Here is a 12,779-nt window from a genome sequence, read left to right as displayed (position 1 = left end):
AATCGTGAGCCACTGTCAAAGCACCCCTTCCTTTCCCTTCCCTTGAACTATTGATTTTCCAGAAATTAAATTTGCTACTGACACAGTAGACTCGCTCTCGAAACCACAGCCTGCAGACAGTTCTCTCTAACCCTCTTATTCAGGAGCCTCATAAGACCACAATAACCACATATCATGACAAGATGAGGTATCTGTCTCTGCACAGTAGATCATATTTTGCTATAGGAACACGTGCCATGCTTATGTGAAACTTTAACACAATTACAGGATGCATTGGCTTCAGGCACGAATGTGAGAAGAGAAGGAAATGTAAAGATTAAAATGACTGCATTGGAGGGTTGGCGTTTTCATTCTTTTTCATTTCTAGTCAACTTTCTGCTGGGTTACATACCATGCCGTCCCAGCAAACTTATCAATTTATGAACTTATATGTGAATATGACAACTAAAGACTTTGGCTGAGAAGGGTGCCTTACCATATGGAAGAAAAAAAAATGAAAATAATGTTCTGCTTTTCAACAGTTCCAGTGAGAGGGGCCCAAAAGATAAATGGCACGAATCACACTGTGTTCTGTGTGAGCACATGTTCCTGGTACAAACCTGTAACACCATCAAGTCGTGACTAAGCGTGTCTGCAACAAATATAGACGAAACACAACTTTTCAATGAACTCTTCAAGGTCAGAGAGCTGAGAAAAGCATTCGTCATGGCTCAGTGTCGCATTGTCGGTGGAGGCACAAAGAACGCGCTACAAGTCTCAGGGATTTTAGAGGAGCGAGGATGAATCACAGATCGTGGGAGTTAAATTGGAGACGGAAACATGACCAACAGTGAAGAGAAGACCACTTTTCAAGGGCAAACAAATGAATAAAACTAACAGCTGTATTATATATATATATATATATATATATATATATATATATATATATATATATATATATATATATATATATATGAATTGAATTGGAAATAAAATGAAATAAAATAAATGCATATTTTAAATAACTTATTCTCTGTAAATAGCAAGCCATCAAAGTTGAGTGTTTCTAGGATTTTTGTTGTGTTGGGATTTGGGGAATAATATGTGTTACGTGGATTAAAACAGGTAGAAAACAGCACAAGCGCTGCAGAGTCTGTGTGGTGAGAGTGGGGGACACCCTGGATAGCTCACCGTGGAGCATCAATTAATGGACTTCCACTCACAAATACACGCTAAAACTAAGGGATGACTTGGACCTATCAATTAAAACCTGACACAAGCATGAAGACAATGTTCCAGATGCATTAAAACTGATAACACTTAACATTTAATGACTAAAGACTTTGTTTTATATTCAGATAACTCTCTTGTGTTTGTGCAGGTTTTGGGAAAACCCAAATATGGAGGACAAGACACTGCCCATATTTAACCTGAACTCAAACAACTTCCTCCAAATTACAGCTCAAGAGTCAGCGTACGGACCACGCCAGCACCAAACCTCAGCTCCAGTCCGACTTGTAAAACGCCCATCACGAAAGCCAAACATTTATCTCCCAAACGGAGTTATTTCAGGATGAATGAAGCAACAGGGCTCCCTCGGATTGGTCCACAGCGCTTGGCTTTTGGTGAGGTTGGCCCAAGTGGAACCCGTTTAGCGGTGCATGACTGACCTCGGCCCATGTACTCCACACTTACTGGTCTGGAGTGAGACGCTGCTGTGTTTACTTTGCTGCCTCTTTTAGAGAGACATATTTGGAGACACAGCAGACCTGTTATTTCACTGCCCGTGCCCAAAGATTGGGAATGAGCCTGTCTGATGCAATACATGCTCACGTACGTGAGTGCGTCGCATGTGTAGCACTCCCACTGGAGACGAAATGAGGTCAAAGCAGGACTCAATTGGAAGTGACAGAGTTCAACTATCCGACTGAACGTAACAAATACATTATGTAGAATTGGATCGCTCGATTCTAGAAACCATGGTACCTGAAAGCTGATAAATAGTTTCAGATATATGCTAAATTATATAGCTGATATAGTACAGTGAATCACGAAAGACAAATTGACCAAATGAAACTATATTTATAAAATTATGCAAAAAGCTCGATGAACTCCCTGATAAAACAATTGAGAAGTCACAATACTCTTCATTCAAGAATGTTCCCAACACCACTCCCACTCCCGCCTCCCCACAAAGACTGAGAAAAACATTGCTCATTTCCTGTTTTTACAATTGCTATCAGCATCCAAGATATCAACAGCATTTAGTAATGAACTTGAATCATTTTTTTCAATCAGCAAAAAACTTCCCAGTCTCAAACTTTTTAGAAATCCATTGTGTTCCAGACTAACTACATTTAAGTAGAGTAACTCATTGGAGTAAAAAAGAGCAGATATTGTTAAAGTTTAAAGCGAAAGCCTAATTTCACTTTTTATTCACTACCATTATACTGTATACTGTATTCCATCTACTATGTTTTATCTCACACCTCCTCGTACTTGTAAGACTACCTCAGTGTAGACTGCCAGTGATATAAGGACCTTTTTCCCCTAAAAGTATTCTCTTATTATGACATTTCGTGAACGTTCCATTTAAACTGATAACACTGGACATTTAACACTCGACTTTGTTTTATATTCCAATAACGCTCTTGTGTTTGTGCACTTCTATTGTCTACTATGTTTTATCTCACACCTCTTCATCATGAGTCTTTATTACCAAGTACTACTCTTAAGATATAAGAGAAGCCAGTGACATGAGGACCTTTTTCCCTAAAACTGCCAGTGACATAAGGACCTTGTTTTCCCTAAAAGTATTCTCTTACTGTGACATTTCATCACAGCATTTTTCTTACTTTTAATGGCCTGTACATTTAAGCGTTGCTTGGGAAATACTAGTTAAAGGTCTACAGGTTAGAAGTGGGACATACAGTATATTTACATATCCACAGAAAGGTGGTTGCTGATAACCACTTCAGCAATAAGAGCAACAACTGGTGCAGCAGCGGAGGGACGACTCAACCACAGTAAAAGCCAATACATCAGACGAATGAGGCCAGCCACTTACTGTGTACAACTCGTTGAGGACCTTCATTAAGTCTTCCTGCAGCTGAAAGGCGATTTCCTTACTCTGAAATAAAAGATAAAAACAATCAGTCAACACCGGCGTCCATCTGAAATAACAAATAAAGCAAATGTTACATACAGACAACTCACTTTGCTGTGCCTGTTTGTGGCTTTGTGGCTTGAAGCAGGATAGATTTCATCATTCAGTTCGAAGTAAATATCTTGTTTCACCATAATTATCATCCAGAAACACGTGTGAGATCATATTCGTGACTTATGGAGCTAAAAAACACAACTAAGAGCCGGCCATACTCGAGACATTTAAAAGACTTCTTCCCTTAATATGACTTTTCAGTCATAAGAATTAATATTATGATCCCATAATTGACTGTAATTTTTTTCCGTCATGTGTCCCATTATATACTTCACACTAAACCACCTCTTGAGTTTCACTGCTCAGTGCATCAATTCTCTCCCACGTTGTGAGAGTTTTTTCTCCCGAATATGTTAACTCAATCAAAGCCAACCACAGGGCTGATTCAGTAACACTATCACACCCACTTTAACGCAGCTCTCCGTCAGGACATACAGCGAGGCAGTGTTGGTGTGATGAGTTCAGTGAGCCGCTTCTTTTCATCGAACCATGCAGCAGCCGCATCTCCTTCACACCAGCTCATATCGTGTAACACGTGGTTCGATGATTTTTTTTTTAATCTCTCCACTTTGGCAAATGTTGTCTGCCTCCACCTGGATGATAGAACAGACGGAGACCGCTGTCGGTGTATTCCGCTAACCTAATTCTTCACAGACAAATCTCATTGTGGGAGCAGCTTCCAAGAAAATCCTGTGACTCCAGTTGTAAGGAGAAGTCTGAGAACAACCTGACAGGTAGAGAGTCCGCTGCGTCAATTCAAATAACAGGAAATTGAATTTTCTATTGTGATGTCATGAGGAAAGGTTAGCAATTAGGACTGTCACTGAAGCAAGTTTCAGATCTTGCATCTAGAACAATAAACTGGGAACTAAATACACAACTGAGTGACTAGAAAACATAAAGAGACTTGGTCAGCACACTCTGCTACACACACCAACACTATTCTGCTCCTTCACAAGATCCAGTACTCTGACTGAGGAGGTGCCAAAATTTCAAACACAGATAAAAAAAAAATACTGATTTACTTATTGAACAGTCTGGAAATGACATTCTTCAATAGGAAAACGTAGTTTGTACAGAATCCATTGTCGCTGTTGGTGGGATGGATTTGGCCTTGGAAATTTTGAGTCAATCTCTAAATCAGGGGTCTCAAACTGGCCCACAGAAGGGCAGCAGTGAGTGCAGGTTTTTGTTCCAACCAAACAGACACAGTTTTCACCAACTAGGTGTCTTAAGACTGGAAACAATTGATAGACACATGAATGTTTAGTGAATAAAACTAGCACCCAGTAGAGCATGTTTGTCAATCAGTTAGTGATCCCTGCTCTAGACCTTTCGGGACAGCATTTCCTTCCCTTCTGTGACCACTAGCGTCCCACATACATTACCAGGTGCTTTGATCCCGTCCAAACCCATGAATAAATGATCACGTTATGTTGTTTTCAGGAGTTAAAACAGAACAACGGCATTGACCAAAAACTGCATATTCATTCACACCGAACATTTGCTTCATGAATAAACCTGTAGAAAATAGCAGATGGATAGACTCGGAAGTGTTGGGAACAGCAGAGGCAAGAGGCTTAGGGAAAGTATGTTTTTCATTTCTAGAATTTATCATGAGCGAAGAATGAGCAATAATAGGCTCATTTGGACAGAAGACATCACAGTGCTGGAATTACAGACTAAACAAAGATCTGGTGCAATAACAATGTGCAGAAGCAAACTGGTACTGGTTTAAGAAGTCAACGGCCCCATGTCCTCTGTCCTCAAGGTCATCTCTTGTCCGAAGGTTTCTAGACTTGTACAAGGATCGACTTCAACAATACACACTTGTTGAACAAAAACTAAAATAACTTAGTGAGTCAATGGACATCTGAAGGGACAGCATCTAGTAGTGAAGGGTTGATGACGTTTCATGAAACGGCGTCCTAAATTTCTGACCTCTGTAGGTGGTGGTCTTGGTTAATAAATATACAAAAAAGTCATAAACTAAACACGTGGAATTGCTTTTCCTCACTCACAGAAGAATGAGTGGAATGGACTTCCCTTATTTGGGAGACGAGTAGATGAGTCACACAGTAGTGATGAACAAGTGTAGATGTGGGTGTGAGTAATAAAGAAGAACTGGGAGAGCTTCCTGCTAAAACAGACATGGCAGCTGCATGTTGAGACCTTCTTATAAAAAGCAAAGAGGACTGTAGTCATTTACTGGCCAACGCTGTGATTGCAATGGACAAGCTGGGTGATCAGAAGCATCTCCCCCACGCGATCCGTCACTTCCCTGAGTCGCAGCTCTTACCTAATAAGACGCAGCCACCGGGGCGGTAAGCCGGGATAACCGCAGCTTTAAAGGGGCCCAACTTGGCGAGTGTCAACCACAGGCACGTTAGATAAGAGCATCGCCGTGACGGCTTTTTAAATTGCAGCCTTCTGCTGCTTTGTCATTACTTCTACCAAAACTATTAGCTTCCAACTCAGAGTTACAAAACTGTGAGATGCAATACATACAGGACTAAATCCCAAATTCCCGGTTAATAAAGAAACCTGCGTTTTCCTCTTGTAACTAACCAAGAATATCGGCCACCAGTTCCAACTGAGGAAACAACTCATTACAGTCAAATGTTAATACTCTGATGCAAGTTCTTCTCCTAATGCTGACAGCATCTGCTCAATTTACCAACGTTCTCTTTAACAGTCTCAGCAGGGGTTTTTTCCTATTTAGTCTAAATCGTGAAAGGATTCTACAAATGGTTTTCCCCCTATAAGCTGAGACCATCTGTATTCCCACCACATCAGAGAGATAAAACAGCCAGAGATGGGAATCCAGATCAGCCTTTGGGGAGTGGTGGGTTTCATGTTACCTCCAACCGAGCGTAAATCATGATATAGAGATGGCAGTTGTTCACTGCAGCAATATATCAAGGCTCTCCAGGTCGTTTGACAATTCCGCTCTGTTCTGTGAAATCTGCTGTTTGATATACGGGTTTGATAGAAGCCAATGGCACATGTGTGTCACACACTTAATCACAACAGTCTGAACACGTTGGCATTGGGACAGATATTTGGGGAAAGCTCGCTATTTATACCGTAGGAGTGTATGTGGAAAAATATAATTATAGATGACAACATGCGGTTTGAGCTAACTAGCAGCAGTTCTGTGCAGCTACCGCATTGTGCTTGTTACCAAGACTGTCGAGATTTAGACACAAAGCAGGGAAAGCTGAGCAGAATTTCTGAATATCATTATTGACAAGCATCAGTTTTGTGTGTCCACTGGTTCAACAGAAGTAATTCAGAGGAGGCAAACTATGTGGACCAATGGAAAATGAGACATTCCAAGCCAGCATATGTACTGTGTAGGGGCAGGACTGCGTATTGGCAGGTATCTTGCGATACGATACATATCGCGATGCAGTGCAATATAGCAATACTGTACTGTAAGTTCAGCAACACACTGTAATATGAGCCATCATTTTAAGGGGGATAAGCAGATAATGCAAAACAGTGTTACATGCATGAAAACAATTTTATTCTTATGGCATCAGTCCAGTTAGATTTTCAGTTAAATAACGCACCGTAAAAATGAATCGCTCCCTTAGTCAACAAGAGAGCTCCAGTGTGCAAAACCAAAACGTAAAGTATATAACATGTCACAAATGCAGCAGCCTATCCAAGTATCTATGAATTAAATATTGATCTAGCACCCTTTAAATATCAATGCAATATCAGACAGTGAGGTATTGTGTATATCAGCAAAATATTGATACAATATCATGCAATCAAGTATCACAATATTTAAGCGCACCAATATTTTCCTGCACCTCTAATGTCTGCATGCATGTATAACCATATAAGAGTAATATTATCTGGATCATGTGTTTGCAGCTTCTCTTTTATGAGTCTGTAGCATATGACTGAGGACCTCTCATGGTCAAATGTGGCCCTGGGTCCCCTCTGCTTGTATTTATCAGTCAGGTCAGTGTCGAACTGAGCGTGTAGAAATGCCCCGCGGTCTTGTATTCTGATGGCTGTTTGCTCTCTGATGACCTTGCAATTATTTTAATAGTCACTACAAATATATTTCACATTTATCACCACTCCATTCCTTTGTTGTTGTTTTTTAAACAGCTTTTATAGTCTTTTTTTATGTGTTTTAATTTGAAAATAATATATAGATTCTATATTGTGCACTGAAAAAATATGTCCCTGAAAAAATGTATTGTCCCTAGTGCTAGTCACAACAATAACGCTATCTCCAATTCTTTCTATTTTTATTCATTCATTTTGGGTATAACACTGTTTATTATATGCCAGGGGTGCTAAATTGCGACTGACAACATCATGGTATTATTCAAGTCAAGCAAAGTAAGCAAACAAGGTGCCTGATGTAGTTACTACTTTACACAAGAGGATACGGACACCTGTATCTTCAATTTGAGCAACATCCTAGGGTATGTTTTTACACAGTTGGAGAAAAAAAATGGTGGAAAACAGGCCTCTGTCATGGAGAGAGGGTCGGTTTTAGTTTTGCATTCTGAGCAAAACAGAGAGCAACTGCACAAAATAGACGGTGTCATATTAAAGCTTCCTTCTCATGAAGCAACTTTTTGAACTGAATTAAAAAACATCCCTAATGCTCACAATAAGGATAAAGAATGATGGAAAAAAAAAAGTGAAATTAAAAGCCAGCATTTTATGCATCACATGACGTTTTGGTTTTTAAAGGTTCAAAAGGCTTTATGCCTCGAAAAGCGTGGCTTGTAGCAAGATGCGTGGAATCTATAAATAAAGCAGAGCTGAGTAAGACAAGGAACCAGTTGTATGAATAATGAAAACAGAATACATGCTATCAAAATGGGCCATAAAGAAAAAAACGACTTATTTATATGGGAAGAAGCCAGAGGAAATCTTACAGGGTTGAAGGTGGACGTGATCGTGATAGAGGTCAGTGTTGACAAATGCACGTTGAGAGGCATTTTCGGCTGCACAGCCTCCCTGCAGGACATCCCGACACACCGGGAAGTAAACAGAGCGCTCTTTGAAGTGCTGGGAGGATGACAACCCCACAGCTGTCTGCTCTGAGCGGAGGAGCAGCCCACGATCCATTGGAAACCCCTTTTGTTGTCTGTGCCTCGTAACAGAAGCGCCGCTGAGATCAAAGACTCAGGAACACTTTTAATTGGAGAGTAAACAAGAGCCCCCCAGGTTTTCTATCAACTTGGACCTCCCACGACACTGGCTCACCCAAATCACCAGATAAAATACCACTGAAACTGGAGAGAACACCTGACAGTGAAGGTCTGGTGCGGCAGCCTGGTATGACTGTGCCATTCTGCACATGGGAAAGGGACACTTTCTGAACCCTGGGTGTGTTTTATCAGGATTTGTCCTTTATTAAACAGAGTTTGTCAGTAAAATGAGTCATTTTTCCTGGAGAGTATTGGATGTTATATGAAATATGGACCCAAATGTGGCCAGCATTGAGCAGAGTGAGTGGCCACTGGTCAATCTGCGCATGTAAACCCACTCAGTGGAGTCGGAGGTACTGTTGGAGAGTTCACGCATCAATGACAGCTTGATGTTTATGTTCAAGCGAACAAAATGAATGTCTGAAATTATGGTTCAAAGACACATGTCCATTTGTGATACTAGCAAAAGCAGCGCTGCATTATGTGACAGACTTTGTTGTTAGCCATAAAATCTTTCACATTTGTTAATCCAAATAAATCTTATCAAAGGGCAGGGAGTCAGCGGAAGCTACGGAAGTAACATCTGTAAATGACTGGTCCACATCTGGTCACATTAGTCGACCCCGAAGCCTTCAAAGAATATTGAAAGGAAATGAGTGCTACAACGTCCCGTCTTGTGCTGGAGGTTTCTGCGAGTACTTAGGAACCACGCCTCCAACAATCTGATAAAAACCACAGCCATCAGCAGATGGAAGCTCGCAGTGGAGGCTTGAGAGGACCATACGGAGAAGCAGAGAGCGGAGAGGTTCAGCTGACACCGAGGCATGCCTCTGAGGGGAAGCCACTTTGTAATTTTGGGCCTGTGGTCAGTTCATGCGACTCCTGCAGCCGAGGAGCTCATAATCTGTGAGGGAGTAGTCGTCTTTGTGGCGAGGCGGGCAGACTGGGCCCCGTTTTCCACCATAAAGCCACAATCTTCAGACGGAAGAGTGAAGGCTGATGATCTGAAACAGGGATGGATTTTCCTCTCTGATCTGAGGATAGTTTAAGAAAACCGCCGGGCAGAGCTTCTCATCAAATACACAGCGGTTATTCATGCACTTCTATGGGCAGCTATTTATAAACATACAGAGATAAAGATGTGAAATGAAAACGTATGACGAGAGACCAGACCACAATGAAAATTAACTTATAGAAAGAAAAAAACACTGTATCCAAGGAAGAACCTAAAGAAAATACAACCTGATAAAGACACTGACCAGAGCGGAAAATGCTATTACGTTATACCAGACTCCAGGAATTGGCTGCTTGTCCACGTTAAACTAAATGTAATAGAATTCTCCTTTTCCTTCCTGCATGTGGACCCTGTGGATGCAGGTCTACACAGGTAACCTATCTACTGTTGTGAGTCCACACGAGGCACAGTTAATGCTGAAAACGCTTGTTTTGCAATGCGTAGTGAATAGCAACTTATCCTGGAATTCAGGGGGCGTTTCACACTGTGGTGGTCCCAAGTCCGATTCAACCTACAGTGCACCATTCAATACATCAGCCCTCAGAACTGAGTGACAGTGTTTCACAGGTGACCACTGGCGCCATTGTTCAGTGAAAATCGACCTTCAGGTATTGGTAAACAAGTCTTACCTTCTTCAAAAGCCGCGTAGAGTCATCACTGATCTGCATGAACCTCATAATGACATTGTTGAGGTAGATATCGCTGAGGGTGGCGTGGTCCTTGCTTTCTCTCCTCACTTGGTTCAGCAGCAAGTACCAACAGTTGACTGGAGACAGAAGGTTCTGGTCTTTTCTGGAAGGCAAAACAGAGAAAAACATTTCAGTGACAGTGAACTAGGAGCATAAATATTGCAGTCCAGAAGCCATAGCTAAGTAGGGGTCACTCTTTTCTGTCATTACATGATCAAAATGTTGCATGCTTTGATGTTCCACACACATCAATGTCTTCAGAATCAGTCAACACCTTGTCTTTTCTTGGATATTATTTGTCATATGGCAGGCCTTCCAAGTGTTCCTCACACACATGATGTGTTGAGGCCGAATACTGAATGCAAAACAAGGCTCCCTTTTTGTCAAATGTCCCACATGCTGTTGGTTCTGCGCCTAAAAAACGTCCCAGAATAGAAGAACTCAACAGTAAAGTTTGAAAACACTTTGTATTCATGACATTTCTGGGGCAGAGCTCACACGACGCTGTGAGCCAAGCCGACTTTTCTTCAACCGGGGAAGTGGGGTGAGGTTGGAGGAACCATGGATGCATTTAAATTACACTTGAAAAGTAGTGTTACCTCTCAGCTGTGACAGGAGAAGACAGCTATGGAAAAGACGGAGCACCAAATGGGAAAGATAGAGATCTAAGTGTGAAAAGGATTAAGCAAAAGAGAAGTGCGTCCTGTGCCACTACTGCTTCCAACGAACTGCGGGACATTGTCCAGGCCAGACTGGACTCACTCCCGCAGGCTCACTTCCTCTTGGTAATCTCTACCATTCCTCCAGCCAGCCGAGGAGCCGCAGCATGGAATACAAGCTTGTGTATCTTTGCATGGACTTGTGGGATTGAGCAGGTCATCGGGTTGGGTCTGAGGTCAAGCTTTCAGGAAGCATATGGAGGCTCGCCTCTGCTCTCTCGGCACAGAGTTACTTTCCAGACACAGGCAGCACTTGTCAACGCAACAGGTGGACTCAGCAAGTGACCCGGCCCTGAACTAGCAATCAGCATTGGTTCTGATTCTGCAGCATGAGGAAAACTTCGGACATTCACTGCAGGAATAACTCTTTTGACCCGCCGTGAAATAACAGGAAATAGATTGCCGATGAGGAAAACAGCATAAAATTGCATATAAGGGTTTGACCAAGTGAGTCCTTTGAAGGATTAAAAAAAAAAGCTTTGGACACAAAGGCATTTTTTCTTGCTAACAGCAACATTTCCTTGGGGACATTTACTTCCTGGTTGGAACGTTCAAATACCTACAGCCATTCAATACTGCATTGAGAAAATACTTTTATGTAATATAGTGCCCAGATTGACATGGTTTACCTGTAGTTCAGTGCCAAAGACATTCACTACTTGAAATGATATTCTAATATTTATGATTTGCATCGGGACTGTTTGGATAAAATGTTTATATTATGATAAAAAAAAAGATAATTCAATAACATATTTTAAGCATGTAATGTCATGGCTAATCGGCTTTGTAATTGGTGGTCAGACACATAAAAGAAAAATCCAATTATTTACAGGTTTTCTAATGTAATAATCGCATTTTAATATTTAATATCAGATAAATGATCTCAATTAATTGGAATATGTTGCCTGCAAAAGAATGTTTATACCTGGTTAAAGGGACACCTGTCCCTTTGCATTTGCACTTTTTTCTTTTTTTGAGCAATTGATTAATCATAAGTGGCATAAAAAAATTCTCAACCAATTTATATTATTCAAATTAAAACTTATGGTAAATTTAAGACCCGTGATGGACCCTCTCACTGGTATGAGATATATAAATGTAAGGAATTAATAATGGGTCACAAAAAAACATTAAATCAATAAACAATCAATAAACAAATGAAATAAATATCAAGTTTTGGTGTAAATGAGTGTCTTGGCAGAGGTATGTTCTCCCTCATTTTTCTGACTGACACATATCTGACAATAAAAAAGTGATGTAGCATTGTAGTTGCCAACAGCAGAGAGATGGGCCACTGCTACATGGCTTTATAGTGAAATAGCTTCGGAGTCGAACACTGCATTATGTATCAGCAAAGTGTGACACAAATACAGTTTATTTTAAGGCATCACGTGTGGCTTCTGAAGTGTCTGACATGACTTATTCAGTCCGCTGTATACTGCCCAGGTGGCCATTACAATGTGAAGACGATCAGCTGTGGTTTTAAATAAAATAAGAATGACCCTGCTGTACATAGCACAAGACTTCTGCAGGGATTTGAGGATGTCAGAAGGTTTTGTAAAATCAATGTAGGTCATAAAGAACATGAAACACATATTGAATATGTGAATGCAGAGGCAAATGTCCCACACGACAAGATCTAGATGCTCAGTCTGATAAAATTAAGTTGGTCGGCTTAAGCTTCCCACAAATAGAAGAGACAGATCTGATCCTCAATCTCCGGTTTGTTAATGGACAGACCTACTAAAACAAACTCCCTGGCTTCCACAGAGAGCACGAACACAACAAAAGTACTGACACAAGCATGACAAAATAACCACGGTTGTTTACCCGACATAATAGCAGGACAATCTCAGGAAAGTCTCAATGTCATCATTTCCTCTTCCAGCCTGAGCAGGAATTGGGTCAGACAGACTTACAGACAGATAGATCGACCACATGGGGCCAGAGACACAGGTAAGGAATGGA

General features: G+C 41.0%; 1 protein-coding gene across 3 annotated transcripts in view; it reads right to left on the bottom strand.

Moving 5' to 3' along the window:
* Positions 1-12,779, bottom strand: part of srgap1a (SLIT-ROBO Rho GTPase activating protein 1a) — a 74,878-nt gene that overhangs the window by 29,004 nt on the left and 33,095 nt on the right. For all 3 annotated transcript variants that reach the window (XM_053885122.1, XM_053885123.1, XM_053885124.1), the window contains exons 3-4: positions 10,033-10,195; positions 3,047-3,109 (exon numbers count right to left, since the gene is read on the bottom strand). In XM_053885122.1, coding sequence (XP_053741097.1) covers positions 3,047-3,109; positions 10,033-10,195 — 226 coding nt within the window. The remainder of the gene's footprint in view (positions 1-3,046; positions 3,110-10,032; positions 10,196-12,779) is intronic.

This window comes from Synchiropus splendidus, chromosome 14, assembly GCF_027744825.2.
Source record: "Synchiropus splendidus isolate RoL2022-P1 chromosome 14, RoL_Sspl_1.0, whole genome shotgun sequence".
Taxonomy (NCBI): Eukaryota; Metazoa; Chordata; class Actinopteri; order Syngnathiformes; family Callionymidae; genus Synchiropus; species Synchiropus splendidus.
The sequence above is the reverse complement of the archived record's forward strand: the minus strand, read 5'-3'. Positions and strand labels throughout refer to the sequence as shown.